The sequence below is a fragment of the Megascapheus bottae genome, chromosome 33 (assembly GCF_031878675.1).
Source record: "Megascapheus bottae isolate mThoBot1 chromosome 33, mThoBot2.hap1, whole genome shotgun sequence".
In the NCBI taxonomy this organism is placed as follows: domain Eukaryota; kingdom Metazoa; phylum Chordata; class Mammalia; order Rodentia; family Geomyidae; genus Megascapheus; species Megascapheus bottae.
In genome coordinates, this window is record NC_143541.1 from 887,837 (window position 1) to 904,471 (window position 16,635).

The 16,635-nt window shown below is 36.4% G+C and overlaps 1 protein-coding gene across 1 annotated transcript in view; it reads left to right on the plus strand.

The window, feature by feature from the left end:
• Positions 1–16,635, plus strand: part of Cntn6 (contactin 6) — a 241,485-nt gene that overhangs the window by 139,691 nt on the left and 85,159 nt on the right. The window contains 3 exon segments of the mRNA XM_090324028.1: positions 792–887; positions 9,270–9,473; positions 11,698–11,800. Coding sequence (XP_090180154.1) covers positions 792–887; positions 9,270–9,473; positions 11,698–11,800 — 403 coding nt within the window.

The following is a 16,635-nucleotide window of genomic DNA, read 5'->3' on the forward strand; positions in this document are numbered from 1 at the left end:
AGAGGGAGGGAGAGAGAGGAGGCAGAGGGAGGGAAGAAAGGGAGAAGGAAGGGAGGGACAAAAGGAAGGATTCCGTAGATTAAGAAATTGAAGGTCAAAGTATTTAAATAAATTACCTATTTGTAGACATTGGGCGACTATTTCCCAGGAATGTTGAAAGATTCAGATGTGTGGCCTATTAAGATAGCCAGGAACATTTTCTCCAACTCTAAATTTCCAGGATTCTTTGATATTGGCAATCACAACATTCCAAAAAGATTTTAAAAAGTCATGCACACATATGAAGGAATAGATCAGAGAAAATACAAAACATATTTTCTGCCTCAGTGGTTCTGTCATGTGTTATACTTTCCCTTACACCATTACATTCTCAACTTGCTGCGATCCCATCCTCCCATCTAAATGGTAATCGTTCATCAAAGATGTGAAAAGACCCCGCTACATACTTTTTTCAAATCACATTTTCCCTGAACAGAGAAAGTAAATATGTGCTAAGCTTAAGGAATTTCCTATTTGGGCTGCAGACTGGGAGAATAAAAGTAAACAGTGACATGAACAAATATATTTTTCACACACTTGGTTTAATAACGTTACCAATAAAGGTGAGAAAGAAGTGTGAGATTTTGAAAATAAATAATGGGGGCAGATAAATGGATCATCAACCAAATCTCCTTGAGCCAAGTATGAGTTATCTTTCACCTTTCCTGATAAAAAGAAGTTAGAGATACTTCTTGAAAATCTTTCTCTTTCCAAGTAACTAACATGAAACCTATTTTCCTTTGCTTTCCAAGATATTGAAGACTTTGAGACCAAAACAAGAAGCACAGTATCTGTCAGAGAAGGTCAAGGAGTGGTGCTTCTCTGTGGCCCACCACTGCATTTTGGAGGTATATGGGGTAGATGTGGATTGGGGGTGTGTGGGGTAACATCTTTCACATGGCTCCTTTAAGTGAAATAGGTCAAATCTTGGGGTGAATGGGAAACTCTCCATCCATTGACAAAGGACCATGAAAGGTCTTCAAGTTTAACTTCATCCAACATATTTTTTCAAGTACCTACTCAATTATAAAACAAATAGGACCTCACATAGGAGTAGATTATAATGGGCTCAAGCACATTTCCGGGTTGCACCATAGACTTGCTCAGCAAAATATCAATGATATCAACCCAGAAAAGAATTGCTGTTCTTGAATTGCGTCTTTGTCACTGAGCCAGTGTCACCATGATTAAAGTCACCACCTACAAGTTGGTCACTTCAAACCCTGAAACACTATGCAAGGTTTGCAGTAAAGTCTGCTCCTCCTGGAATACTCCAAAGGGAGAATTTATCCACTAAATCTTGGTAGGGTACTTCAGATTCTTAATCGTTCTCATTCGTTTTGCTATATCAAAACAAATGTTGCCCATCTTGAGTTCTGGTCTACAGTTCTACAGAAGTTTGTTTGTTTTTGTTTTTCTGATGACAATGTTTATCATTTGTGGACTCTTCTCAATGAAGTGGCTCTCCTTTAATACAAATTAAATCCCCTACAATAGGAATAATGCTCTATATCTTTGTGCTTGTATTTGAAATTTCATAGTACAAGATATAGGGTTGTAAAAGATGTCAAAACATAATCATCCTCTGGGGGAAAATAGGATTTGTTTTATGCTTGAGAGAGTAGCAGATAGCGTCTTCAATTGCTTACTGCACAACTGCCATTTCTAATAATAATAAAATTGTACAGGATGGTGCCAATGAGTAGCTACACAAAGGCTGCAGAAAGACTAATTCCCATTCAGCTCTGATGTTATTATTGCTGAATCATCACAGAGAAAGACATATCACGGCATTCATAACAAATAGATGTCATAGAAAAGAGAGAGAATATTTAAAAAATGCAACGGTTTCAAACTAAGTGGTTTGTGAATTATACATTTAATTAAGAAAAGCCAAATGGGAAGGTTTTAAAACTTTCAGTTTGGGATGTATATGTGTATGCATTTTTTTCTTTACTGTGTATGTATATGAATGAAGCACTAGAAATAGTTGGTAATGGGAAACAAGGAAGAGTTTAAAAGAAATGTTCATATTACCATCTGCCATTGTGGATGACTGAGAAGAATGTTCCACCAGGAGGAAATACCAGGGTAGGGTAAGCAAAGAAAAGGACAGGAGAGGAAATAGAGCTTTGCATCTTTATCAGTTTACAGAAGGTCCCAGAAGTATGTCTGGGCTGCAGTCCCAAGGCTTTATTTTATCTTTCTTCCTTTCTGCTTCTTTTCCCATAAAATAAAAGAGGTTGGAGTCACAGATCTCACAAATCACATCTAGCCCAGAGTCTATAAATTCATGACCTAGTAGCATGCTCTCCTCCCTGCTCATCTGTACCACACCAAGGGAGGACCACCCCAAACCCAAGGTGTTTCTTGTCCTCAGTGACTGTGGAGACAAGGCTAAGTTGTATCATATATACATGATTTTTCAAGGGAGAAGCCCCATCTTGATATATCCATATTCCTTGGAAGACCTGCTACTGGTCCACGTTCTATCCCTGCTCCACAGCAGTGGTGAGCCAGCTACCCTGAGCAGGGAACCCAGAGTTTGTCTTTTAAGAAGTCCACCAGATGAGGTGACTCGTGCACTGACATGTTAGAACCTCAGATTTCAAGAGAAACATTCTTGAGGAAACAAACAAAACAATTTGAAGAAGTGATCTCTTTTAGGATGACCAATTATTTTCTCAAGATTTTATGCATTTGATTCCCATATTAGCGTTAGTCATTGACACTTCATAGTGTATTTTTTATTGTATTTTATTGTCCGGATAATGTGTAGAGGGGTTACAGTTAAATATTCATCAGGTAGTGGGTACATTATTTCTTGAAACTTGATACTTCTCATGTTTTTGTCCCCCTTTCCTTCTCCCCTCCCTCTCCCACTCATCTTGTTTCCCCCCTTCCCTTCCCTATTTCAAATAAACAAATAAGTGTATCTGCAGTATACCAGGTAACAAGTCAGTTACGGTAACCTTATGAAATTTACCATAAGTGGAAAAAAGAAAAAAAATAGAGAAAGAAATAAACAACTTTACAAAGTACATTAAGACCAGCAATCACAAAGATAAATCTCTTGTTTCATTAATCCAGAGTTCATTTTGTTTAGTCTCATCCTGTATGACCTTATGTACACAGATTTTGAGTATTGTGATCCTATGTTAGGAGAATCCTAAATGTGTACTAATTATTACAATGGAGGGAAACCATAATGCCTATGCTCCTCTGGGACTTGCTTACTTCAATTAATATGATTTTTTTTCCAAGTCTTTCCATTTCCTTGTGTATGGGGAAATATCATTCTTCCTGATGGCAGCATAGAATTTCACTGTATATAAGTACCACATCTTTTTGATCCATTCATCTACTGAGGGGCATCTGGGTTGATTCCATATCTTAGCCATCTGTGGAAAATAGTGCTGCAATGAACATTGCTATGCTACTAGCTTTAGCAAAAAAACTAAAGCAGGATCCTTATATGTCACCCTGCACCAGAATGAATTCCAAAGACCTTGAGGTAAAACCAGATATCCTGAAAACTTTACAGGAAGGAATAAGAGATACACTAAAACTCCTTGGTACATGTCGAAATTGTCTTGATAAAGGTCCAGAAACACAACAACTTAAAGTTTGGACAAATGGGACTGCATTGAACTATAGAACTTCTGTATGGAAAAGGACATAGCTAGCAAGTTAAATAGAAAACCCACAGAGTGGGAGAAGATCTTCACTAGCCATAAAACAGACAAGGGCCTCATATCTAAAATATACCTACAGGGGCCTGGGAGTTTGGCCTAGCGAAGACCCTGGTTCAATTTCTCGGTATCACATACATAGACAAAAGCCGGAGGTGGTGCTGAGGTTCAAGTAGAAGAGCTCTAGCCTTGAGAAAGTCCAAGGACAGTGCTCAAGCCCTGTGCTCAAGCCCAGGACTGACAAAAAGAAAAAGAAAATATATATATATATACCTACAGTTTATAATGGTTTAAAAATGAATGATTAAGTATCTAGGTTAAGGAATTTTTCAGGAAACCCATGACAGGCAAAGTTGATGGGGGAACAATAAGTGGGAGACTCATTTTTTCTTTTAAAATTGAGTTGGGACAGACAAACATAGAGCTTGATTCTCTGAACAGAGTTCTGAGAGTAAAGAATAAGGACCAAATAGAGAAAATTAACATAGCAAGACAGAATCTGCATAAAAGTGAGGAAAAATGGTGTTCAAGAAAGAACAAGAGGTATTAGAGGTTGCAGATTTAGGTTAAAGCCACATGTTAAGAAATGCGATTTTGGCAGGCTTGGTGGTTCAAGCCTGGTAATCCTAGATATTCAGGAGGCTGAAATCTGAGGATCGAGATTCAAAGCCAGCCACTGTGGCACTAAAGATCTTAGACTTTTATCTCCAATTAACCACTAGAAAACGAGAAGTGGCCCTTGGCTCAAGGGGTATCGTGGTATTAGTAGCATTGAAATGAAGAATTCAGGGACAACACCCAGTTCCTGGGGTAGGGTGGTAGCCTTGAGCTAAAGAGCTCAGGGACAGTGACCAGGCCCAGAAAGCCCCACAACTGACCAAAAAAAAAAAAAGGAAATAAGATTTTGAAAAAAATATTTTTATTTCATTTTACATTTTTAACAAATATGATTTTGAAAAATTATGTCTATGCTCTGCATACCCTCTTTGATATGAATAGCCTACAAAATACTTGTTGAAATAAAAATGATTTTTAAAATTTGTAGTTGGTATTATATACTCCTTGTTTCTGGGTCAGATTCTCCCATTGCCTCTGAACTGTTGTCCCTTTGAAGAAAGATACATCTTATGTAGGATCAGATCAGAAACTTTTAGCAGTGAGGATAAAAAATGAATTCACGAAGGGAGAGAAGAAAATTACAGTGTCAGGTCCCAAGATTATAGGTTGAAGAATACATAGAATTCTTGGGCACAAATGTCAACCTGTAATTTCTGCTAAGTGGTAGGGGTTGCATTGGATTTCGGATTGCTAAAGCTTATTCATGTCCTCAGAAAGCCTTACAATAGGGATTTTTCATGAGAGCTATGTGCTCAAGATTTTCTTTGTTTCACCGAAGTTCAATAGATGACTGGACAATGAGGACTAAGGGAATCTAAGATTCTTTCTATCCTTTATATAATGAGAAGAATTTACTATTTAGGCAATTCTAGTGTCCAACAAAAGCCTTCAAACCTCTCTTCTTGGGAGATAAAGCAACAGGTTTGAAAGAAAGGTAACAAAATCTATGAGCTAAACAGAGAACACTAACAGCAATTTGAAAAACAAAATTAAATTTCTAAAATCTGAGAACAGGACACACAAGTAGAAATATGGTTATGAAAATAAAACAACATTTGTGTTTATGCTTTATGTGATCTTAGGAAACTCAAAAGAAAATTGAAGTTGGCATTGATTACTCATAGAAATATAGGTGTCACCCCTTGTCCAATATTGTATGGTGAGAAAACAGGGAAGCCACTTTTGAGAGACAGAATTGGGAATGTTTATTAGAAGGCCAGCAGGTAGACTCGTCACAGAGACATGTAACATTTAACACTGTCTGAGAACTGATTCCATGAGAGTTGAAGTGTGGTGCCCTGTTGACTGGAGGAGAGTCAGGAGACAGGGCATGAGCAGACAGGACACATGGGGCATTGAATACCTTCTCCTGAGCTAGTCTGGGCCTAAATAAGGTCAGGTCAGGAGGCAGGGTTACAGGGACCTTGAGAGTTCATGAGCCAAGACTGGCAGGTCCAATAACCCTAGTCTCCACCCCTGCCTCTAGGAATGCAGGCATTCCACTATCCGAGGAGGTGGACTTCCCCTTCTGCCACCATTAAGACAAGATGGCACTAATTCAACCTAATAGCCTGTCATCCAACACGAGGCCAAGTTGAGACCTGTTAGATTCCACATCCCTACTTCGCTAGTATGAAAATACATCTTTGTTGTTTATATGCTATAGCCTAACTAATGGTATCCTTGTGAGTTCCTCTTCTGGATATTGATGGAAAGGGTTTGAATTGAAAATTATGGACAGTGTAGGTTATCCCTGTATGAAGAAGACAACACTGATACTTTTCCAAGATCTTTCTCTCAGTGTTAGCATCTCAGCTTCCACTTATTCTTACAGTTCTTCTCTTCTAGTCTTTGCTGCATTTCTTTATCTATCTCTTAATACATTTGAGGTTTTCTAATTCCCCTCACAATACAGAGTCCTATGAACATAATATGCAAGTTCAACCATCAGACGCATTTGAAGGGCTTAGAAGTAGCAATTCCATACTTCTTCACCTGGATGTAATGAAGCCATTATGAGACTTAGCTATATTTAGAAAATCTTCCTGTGCATCCAAGAAATGATTCCTCAATGAATGTGAAATCTCATTCAGAACTACTCAGAGTCAGAATAAGAAAATCCCATCCCTCTTATTTTTGTAAGTTGTTGCTCATTCCAGGGTTTAGCATCCTGATACTATTTACTTCCTATTCTTTTTGTCTCATTTTAACACACAATACGTAATTTAAAAATGCATAATGAAAGAAACTTCATGTAGAAAGCAAAAGTTATTTCTATTTCCCACCCCTTACAGAGAAACTCCTCTTTTTAATTATAAAATCTATATGAAGTTATATACAAATAATTTCCACATTGAAATAGGTGATTTTTTAAAAAGGGGTTATTATTTTTATTTGAAAATGCTAAAAACAGAGGAGTTACAGGTGATTTCTAATTGCAGCTTGGCTTTTCCACTGCCTGGCATTACTTTCATAGGATTGATGATGCTCTTACATCTCACATTACATTTTCAGGTAATGAAATGTAATATTTCATATTCTGGATGAGCCTTGTACTGTATTGACTGCCAATCTTTATTCTTAAGAACCATACCATATGTCTGTCAATATTGATGGATTTCTTTCTACTAATACCATTTGTAAGTTGTATGAAATAAATGCTGTTTTTCTTCCCCAAGATTAATCACATTTTTCTAAGACTTTCTGCTCTATTATATATATATATATATACTTTTTTCTTTTCATTCATTTTTCCCCCCCTCTTAACCTAATTCTAGATATTTCTTCCTTTCTACTTCTCATTTTGGGAATCTTTTTAGTCTAAGTATGTCTTTCCCATCCCTTGAATGTAGTTCTTTCTACATATTTCCCCAGCTGTTCCTTCTTTCATCTTTAAATAAAACCACACTTGCAAAGCCTTAAAGGCATGAAAGTATTTGTGTACGCTCAAAGATTTGTAGCCAGAGTAAAAGAACTCAGACCACATTGTCGTGAGATGAGACACAACCACCATTCATATACATTGGTGAAGGAAGTACATTCTTCGTTCAGGCAGCCTGGAAACACCTCAAATGTTACCCTTATTTCTACAATGATGCATATAGTTGTGCATGTGTAGAATATTATCTAGAATAGTTGCAGACAAGCTTACACCATAATTTTCACTTTCACCTACTGCATTCATGATCCTAGGCTGGAAACAGGCACTCATCAACAGGAAGCTACCAAAATACAATGGAATAGTTAACAAGAAATCAAAGAAACAAAACAGAAGATAAATCCAGATAACTAGCATTGATATAATAATGTAAACCTAAGGCTAACATGCAAATATTGGGCATATTCCTTAATTCTATTTTAATGGAAAGTAAATAGTAACAGAAGACAATTTATTAATAGAATTTGGATGCTGGTTGTCACATTAGAAGACTGACCAGGAGAAACAGAAGAATAATTCTAGATAGATGAAGGTGTCTAGAACTTTATTTATTTATTTATTTTTACTACTACGGTGATCCTTTGCTTATTTACATAGATGTCTGTTTTCAAGCATGTATGTGCATGTATTGTTTCTTTTTGAGACAGGGTCTCATTCCACAGCCCAGGATTGTCTTCAGCTCATGTTTCTCTCTTTCTGCCTCCCATGTGCTGAGATTACAGAGGTGTAGCACAAAGCCCATCTAAGCCATATGATTATTTTTTTGTGTGTCTGATTAAACTGAGCATTTAAAGATCCATGTATCATTTTTATTTTGTTCATCATATCTTGTCTGTTTGTCTATATACATAACTTCTATGCATGACGTTTTCAGTAATGGGTGGATTAATGTTCAGTGAGATAATGTGTGTTCCTTTCATCTTCAAATTCTTGCTCTGCTTTTTGCTGTAAGCAGTGTTTTTCTGTTCACCCACTGCGACGATAGCTCCAGTTTATCTGCTAGTTTCAAGGTTGTATTGTTTGTTCTAAGATGTATTTTCTGAACACAAACCTTTGATTTCGTCTTCTTTGGGCTTCCTCTGTTGCCACTGGCAGCCTGCACGTCATCGAAATCACCCAGGCTAGTGGCAATTAGCAGGAAATGAAGTGATGTTCATAAGGCAACAGGGTGACTTCATTGTACTTTTTAGTCCTAAAATTCTCACAGAATCTGTGCTAGTAATATATAAAACATTCAATAAATAAACTTAAGATCTGTGGGAGAGTACTTTACACTTTCGAGTTAAATTTTTAACACGAACACTTAGGTATGTTTAATCTTCAAAATGTGCACCACTGCAGAGATTCTGCGTGCATTTCAAGCTACAAATGTGTTATAGCCTGTAGCTTTTCATAATAAGGTTCTCCAGCTACTTTCTTGATATCCTGTCATAACTGTGTGTATGTGTACTACCTGTGTGTTATGTGTGTTTATATTATGTGTGCATGTAAGTGTTGTGCGTGGGCATGTGTGTATACGCTCCACGTGTGCATACATGATACACGCTTGAACTCAATGCCTTGCACTCTCACTTAGATTTTTCATTCATGACTGGTGCTCTACTATTTAAGCTATGTTCCTTCTTGCAGATTTTTGCCTGTAAATTGAAGATAAATGTCTCTTGGATATTTCTGCCCGGTCTGGCTTTGAACTGCCATCTTTAGATTTCAGCCTCTTGAGTAGCTAGGATTGCAGGTGTGAGGCACTCGTGCCTGACCTGGCATTCTACAAACTGATTGTTTTGCTCCTATCTTTTTGATGGTTAATGGGAGATCAGAGAGAGCTAATTATAGGTACCCAGGAAGTAAACATATATTTATACCAGGTTCCTGGCTATAACCAACAAAAAGAGTATTATATTCTAAGTATGGAGCAAAACCTGCGAGTCTCAACTAAGAATGGATGCAGTAAAGATAATGCATTTTTGTTCTTTTTTACTCAGATTTATCTTATGCATGGACCTTCAATGATAACCCCTTATATGTCCAAGAGGACAAGAGAAGGTTTGTATCTCAAGAGACTGGAAACCTGTACATTGCTAAAGTGGAGCCATCAGATGTGGGCAACTACACTTGCTTTGTAACAAACAAGGAGGCTCAAAAGAGTGTTCAAGGACCGCCTACACCTTTAGTCCAGCGCTCTGATGGTAAGATAATGAGTTGTCCTTAGGATTCTGATTTTGGGGCCTCTTTAATGTGGAGAAAATGGCACAGCTTTCTTTCCCTCTGCAATCACTGGAATCAAAACGCCTGCAAATTTGGGCACACAATTTACAGATATGATGGAAATTGTTTATTAATAATTGGAATTGTATAATTCATCTACGTGGTACAATATACATGGTTCCCCATGTGTAAAATCTGTGCCATCTCTCCTTTTTGATACTGCAACAGCTTGTTTTTTTTTCTTTGCTTCATGGTTACTTTGTAGAAAACAATACCTGTGTGGTGGGGTTAAGTTGTGTGTATGAGTGCACGTGTGGGTACTACCTGATTTGTAGATGTGAATTGGTATATGTTCAATGCACTTATTTTAAGCCTGCATTTAGTGTCCCCCTTTTTCTTTTCCGTACTTGCCTCTGTGTTAAACTTTGATTTGCTTGGCTGGCAAAATGCAAAAATAAAAGGGATGACATGTAAAGAAAGCCAAGAAAACCAACATTAATTATGGGCATTGAAAGAATACAATTTGCTCTCTTCATACTAATTTTATTCCTCTGAGGAACATGATTCAGCTCTCTGAAGAGTTTTGTAGCTCAGTCAAGTCCTAGCTGGCGTAAGATTTAGTGTTAGAAAGTCATCGAAGTGGAAACATCTTCTGGTTGATTCTCTAATTAAATGTTCACAGTGGAGTAGGGAAGGATATGAAATCTGTTAGTGAATTTTATGATTATATTGTGGACTTGAAATGCAATACCTCAGAATTTTAATCCTCTGTGAGGAGTTTAATACAAATAAGCATATCATGCTAATAAAGGCAAAGAGAACTATGAAGCCAAATCCAGTGGGGAGAGCTTATGATAGGACTTTCATAGTCACTAACCATCCAGGTGCCTTAAGTCAACAAGCTCTTAATTCAGGCTTATATCACCATCAGATCTTTGTAAGTTAATTTCTCCCCCAAATGAGTGCCGTGTTCATGTTTAAAAGAGATGAAAGGCCACGATGTGGAGAGATTGTACCACATGTGTCTTGTCTTGTCTGCCCTTATTTGCTTTCTTGATTTCTAATTCCTTTGTCCACCTCCTTCATTCCATCCTTTATTTTTATGGTAAAAGGAGACCGATAATCTACATAAGTTAACAAAACTTTTTTAGAAGTAAGAAATACTGATTATCAAGACAATAGAAAACAACCTGCCAATTTAGTTGAAAGAAGTCATTTTCTATACCGTCTCAACTTTAACCTTGCGTAATTCTGATAATAATCAAAATTTTAAAATTTGATATTTATATTATAATTTTTACATTTTTTATGGAATCATACCAGTCATCCAAACTCCATTTACTTTGGGAATATAACACTCTGATATTTTTAGATGCAAGTTTTTTATAAAAAGATGAAATTTGTGGGGGCCGGGAGTTTGGCCTAGTGGTTAAAGTGCTTGCCTAGCATGCATGAAGACCCGGGTTTGATTCCTTGGTACCACATATAGAAAAAAGCTGGAAGTGGTGCTGAGGCTCAAGTGGTAGAACTCTAGCCTTGAGAAAGTCCAAGGACAGTGCTCAGGCGCTGAGCTCAAGCCCTCAAGCCCAGGACTGGCAAAAAAGAAAAAAAAGAAAAAGAAAAAAGATGAAATTTGTGAAGACTCTTAATATGCCCTTGATTAATTAGTTATGGTGATATAGTCTAGAAATAACTTTGTGATTGTTATAATCTCTGGTATTTGCATATTAGACCATTTTCTTATTCTACCCTGTGTGATGTCTACAGTGTTTTGGAAGAACTTTTAAAACTCTTCACAAAGGCTTTTCTAACAAGTTCATAATCTATTAAGTAAGCAGAAAAAAAACTTTATTTTCCTGGCATACATATGTTTATTGTTTAATGTCAGTTATTGTTATTGCCTTATATGTTTTACTGCCAAGCACTGGTATTTTAATTTGTATTGTTCTATATGACTTCTCACACTCACTGAAAACCCTCTCCTTCCTGAACAGCTCTGGCCCCAGAAGTTGCGCGAAGGGGAGAGGGTATGGCTATCATCAGAGTAGGTTCTCTATTGAGATCTCAAAAGCATGTATCTGCTTCCTAATCAGGAGCCCTGGTTCTTAGTAAGACCGACTCTTCAAGTGTTAGCTAATGAAACATTTACTTCATGGACAACTTCTATTCTCCAGAAATGCTGCTAGCTCTTTTGATATTTAACAGGTGTGATGGGGGAATATGAACCAAAGATTGAAGTGCGTTTTCCTGAAACTGTACAAGCTGCAAAGGATTCATCTGTAAAACTGGAATGCTTTGCCCTTGGAAAGTAAGGTTGTTTTGTTTTTCCTGGTTGCTTTATTCTTCTTAAACATTTTATTATTCCACACTACACAAAGGCAAATTAACGAATCGATTTCCAATGCTGGACAGAGACTAGGGGAACTTACGATAGGAATTTAAAGAGTTGTACCTAAAATACTGAGACTGATTGGCTGTAATTCTTCCCTAAGCATATTATATTGATATATTCAGCGATTTGAGCATAATGAGGCCCCATTAGGCAGCATATTGAAAGAAAATATGAATGCTTGCGTAAGGGAGTGGGCAGGTATCTAACCTTTAACCGGTCCTTCTCTCCCTTAAGTCCCACATCCAGAAATACATTGCCTGAAGTGTCTCCTTTCTCAATTAATCAGCAATTCTTCCAAATGAAAATCTTGCACTGCTCATTTCCAAAATAAGACTAATTAAGGTGCATTGTTCATAATGGATAATTAAAATGGAGTCCAAGCTGCCCTGATGTTGTCCTGGGTGGTTTGTTTTACTCAGAGAAGTGTTTATTAGGGACAGGCTTGGAATATGTTTAAGCCAGCAACATACCTGAATTTCCTTTTGCATGCATGATCTGAAAACTCTCTTTGCTTTTTTCCTGACAGTTAAATATGATTTTTATGGCTATAAACACTGGTAAATATTGAGAGGGTTAGATAGAAAGACTAGATTGACAAATTTCAAACAATAGTATTCAAATGAAAGAGGTTAAGTTCAAAACGTCATTGTGATGATCTGGGGTAACGTCGAATTTCTCCATTTCTTACCAGGTTATAGCCTGGTTTCTTGTCTGCCAGACATAATTTGATAAAAGAACAGATTTTCAACCTGAGCTCATAGGGCTTACCTTTAAATCCAGAGGCTATTTCTAGTGTGGCCATTACATATAGAAATAGAGATTTATTTTCCAAATACTGGAAAGCAACCTAAAAATGTCAATCTTTTATACACTAAATGTTCTGAACAATCTGAAAATGGGTGATAGCTTATCTACAAATGTGACTGAATATATCTTTAAATTAAATTTCTCATATTTCTCATTTTTATGGAGCCAAGTGATCATATTTTATTTTCATAGAGTACTGGTCTCATAGTATTTGTCCAATAAATAATTACTGATTGATCAAATGCCTCTGTAGGCACTTTAAATCAGATTTCTTTGTCTGCCTTTTGAGACAGGATACATTTTTGCCATTTTAAAGTTTTCTCGGAAATTAAAACATGGCAAGATATTTGCCAACACAATGCTTTGAGGTAGATGTTCAGTTTAAAAAGAAAATTAAGAAATATAGCAGTTAAAATAATTGCATATTTAGTATGTGGAAATGTGGATTCCTGTAATAGAAAAGGCTGAATGATTCAGGATGACTAATTTGCATGAGTATTGGGAATATTTGAAGCTGTATTATACATTAGATCATCTAGTACTGATATAGCCAGTGATCAGTAAATGTTTACTCAACACTTGTGCTTCTAGAATTCAAATTCCACTCTAATTTACACAGGAAGTATTTGGATTTGGGGAGGTATAACCCCTCATCTCCCTCCAACACCCTGATCTCTTTGTGTCATTATCTATTACACTATATATGAAAAAAGAAGCACCAGTCAGGCTCAGTTCTGGATTGAAAAAGAGAAGAAGAAAGAGACATAGTAGTGTTTGATTGTTCACTTACCAGTTGCCTTATTTTTATCGATGTTACTATGATTCCAACCTACAGAAAAGTTGAAAGAGTGATACATGAAACAAATCATATCTCATTTATCCAAATTGGCCAAGGATTAGAATGTAAACAGTTGTCATACTCTTCTCCAGTATCTCTCCCTCTCCTTTTCTATTTCTCCTTCCTCCATCCCATTTCATTTCTCCCTCTTTTGGGCTCTCCTTTCCTCCTTTCTTCCCTCACAATAAACATAACAGACATACCTATTTAAATACATGGTGAAAAGTGATAACTTAGCTTATATTTTAGAGAGTATATTTCCTCTGTTGGAAATACTAGTAAAGATCTATAGCCCTTTTCAAGCATTTGTTAAAAAAAATTAGAGATGGAAGAAAGTAAAAATGGTAGAGGTCAGAGGAGAAAGAGTGGATTAAGAAGAAAAGTGTGGTAATGCACAAGATGTATTGCACTCAAAACCTGCCATGTTGAACTGGAACTCATTTGTACAACTATTTTAAGATAATATTAATAAAAAAAGAATAGATGAGGCCAGGATAATAGCATAATTGTGGAGTGCTTGCCTAGCATACACGAAGCCCTGAGTTTGATTCCTTGGTACCACATACACAGAAAAGGCCAGAAGTTGTGCTGTGGCTCAAGTGGTAGAGGGCTAGCCTTGAGAAAGCCCAGGCCCAAAGTTCAAGCCCCAGAATGGTAGGGGGGGAGTGAGGGAGGGTGGAGGGGAATCCTGTATGTGAAAAAAAACTTTTTTTTTTTTTTAAGAAGAGATGGGGCTGGGATGTAGCTCAGTGGCAAAGGGATTACTTAGCAAGTGAAATGTCCTGGGTTCAATCCACAGTACCAAAAATAAAAGACAAAAAAAAAGAATAGATGATAAGCCTACAGATGGCACTAATTTAAGTGTAAGGTTTCTAAAAATCTAAAAAGGAACAAAATCTAGGTAGGACAACATTTGAAAACTTGGAATGAATGATATGGAATCATTTAAAAGTACATAGTTTATTTTTTTATCTTATGATTATGAAAACCACCATAACATTAAAATTCATGCCTAATTAAATTGTAGAATGTAAAATTTTCAATCATAAAAACGTGATACTACCTTAATTACTCCCTAATATTTCAACTAGCAATATTTGATCTGAGGAAATTTGGGTTGGAAAGGCAATAGTGAAATAACTAATAGAAAATAGAATGTCTGTGTGAATGGAAACCCCTAATTGAAAAAGCATATGTACACTAATAAGCTTATATAAAAATAATAGTAATTAAATAATGAAGAAATGATGAAAATAACCTAATTATCCTTTGGAGAAAATTGTCTAGAACTTCAGAGGATAAACTTCTTAAGGTTCAGCTGACTAATTTAATAAACTTTAAGAGTCACTAATACAAATTTAAAATTACATGAGGTTAAAACAAGTCCAAAGAACCACTAGGTCCCAATGCCAATGTGAAAATGTGTTACAAAAGATTCTATTTTATGTGACTGGAATGTTAAAAGATTTAAAGAATTTTTCAAATGAATAAAATATATGTAAACGATTGTTCTATTTTGTAAAACTAATATAAAATGAGCTTTATGCCCGGTGCAGTGGCTCACGCCTGTAATCCTAGCTACTCAGGAGGCTGGGATCTAAGGATGGAAGTTCAAAGACATCCCAGGCACTAAAGACACTGAGACCCTTATCTCCAACCTCTAGAAAACAGGAAGTGGGACTTGGCTCAAGGGTAGGGCGGTAGCCTTGAGTTCAAGCCCCATGACCCGCCCCCCCAAAAAAGAAAGAAAGAAAGAAAAGAAAAGAAAAATAAAGGGGTTTTACTTTGGGCAATGGTTGGTCATATATATATACATATTTATATATATATATGCATATGCATATATGTGTGTGTATATACATATATATATATAATCTTAGCTACTTAGGATTCTGGGTTCATGAAGGTTCTGGTTTGAGGTCAATGAGGGCAGTAAGCCTTCCAAAACACTGGGTTTTATAAAACTATCTACACATTGAGTATATTTAGGTATATGACCATGTGCTTACATGTATATTTATATTTTAGATTGACTATCTATCTATGGAAGAAAACATGCCCCTTTATCTGTCTGAACCTAATTTACTCCACTTAATGTAATTTCTTTTCCAGATCCATCCATTTCCCCTGCAAATGACATAGTCTCCTTGTTCCTGATGGATTAAAAAAATATTTTGCTGTGTATTCCACTTTCTTACTTTCATTCATTGGTTCTAGAGCTTCTGAGCTTTTTCCATAAGTTGGCTATTGTAAACAGTGCAGCAATGAAAGTAGGTTTGTAGATGCCTTTATTATGTTCTGAGTTATAACCCTTAAGATACCAATCCATAGGGTCATTTATTATTTGAGGAAGCTCACGGCTGGCTTCCATAATGTTTGTATTAGTTTATATTCCCATCATCAGAGTCTTAGGACTCTCCTGACTCCCCAAATTTTCCTCCTCTCCCTGACTCCTTCCTTCCCAGCTTTTTTGCTGTTGTTGGTCCTCTTGCAGACAATGAACATTTTGACCAAAGATGTGCGGAATTCTTAGTAGATTTTGTATTTGCATTGGATTCATGGCCAGAAATCATGTTTCTTCCTAATTTAATGACCACTTGTACTCCTATGGACAGAGTCTGTGGCTTACAGTTAATTTAGCTGTAATTCCCTGTTATTATACAGAAGCTCTATTGATTACGTGAAAGTCATTCTTTGTTTGCTTAATCTATCATTGCAGTCATTCATGTGTCTGTTTTCATTGACTACTAATTTTTTTCTGGTTACATTTCCTTTATTTTCGAGCTTGGTTAGATATCTGCTAATTGTAGATAGTCCAATAGACATCGTAAATATTATGCTGTCGAATGCTCAATTGCATTATAGTTGTGTAAAGATTGGATTTTGTTCTTATAAACTGTAAAGTTACATTGAATCATCTTGATTTTTATGTGCCATGTTATTAAGCTATCTACAATTGTTTCCAGGGATGATACTTAAGGTCAGTTTAATATTAGGATGAGTCTTCCATATTGACAGCTCCAAATGTTTATTAAATCTCTTGCTCACTGTTGTGGTGGCGCTGTAATATCTATCTCCCTGTACTGTGTGAACTGTGGAAATCATT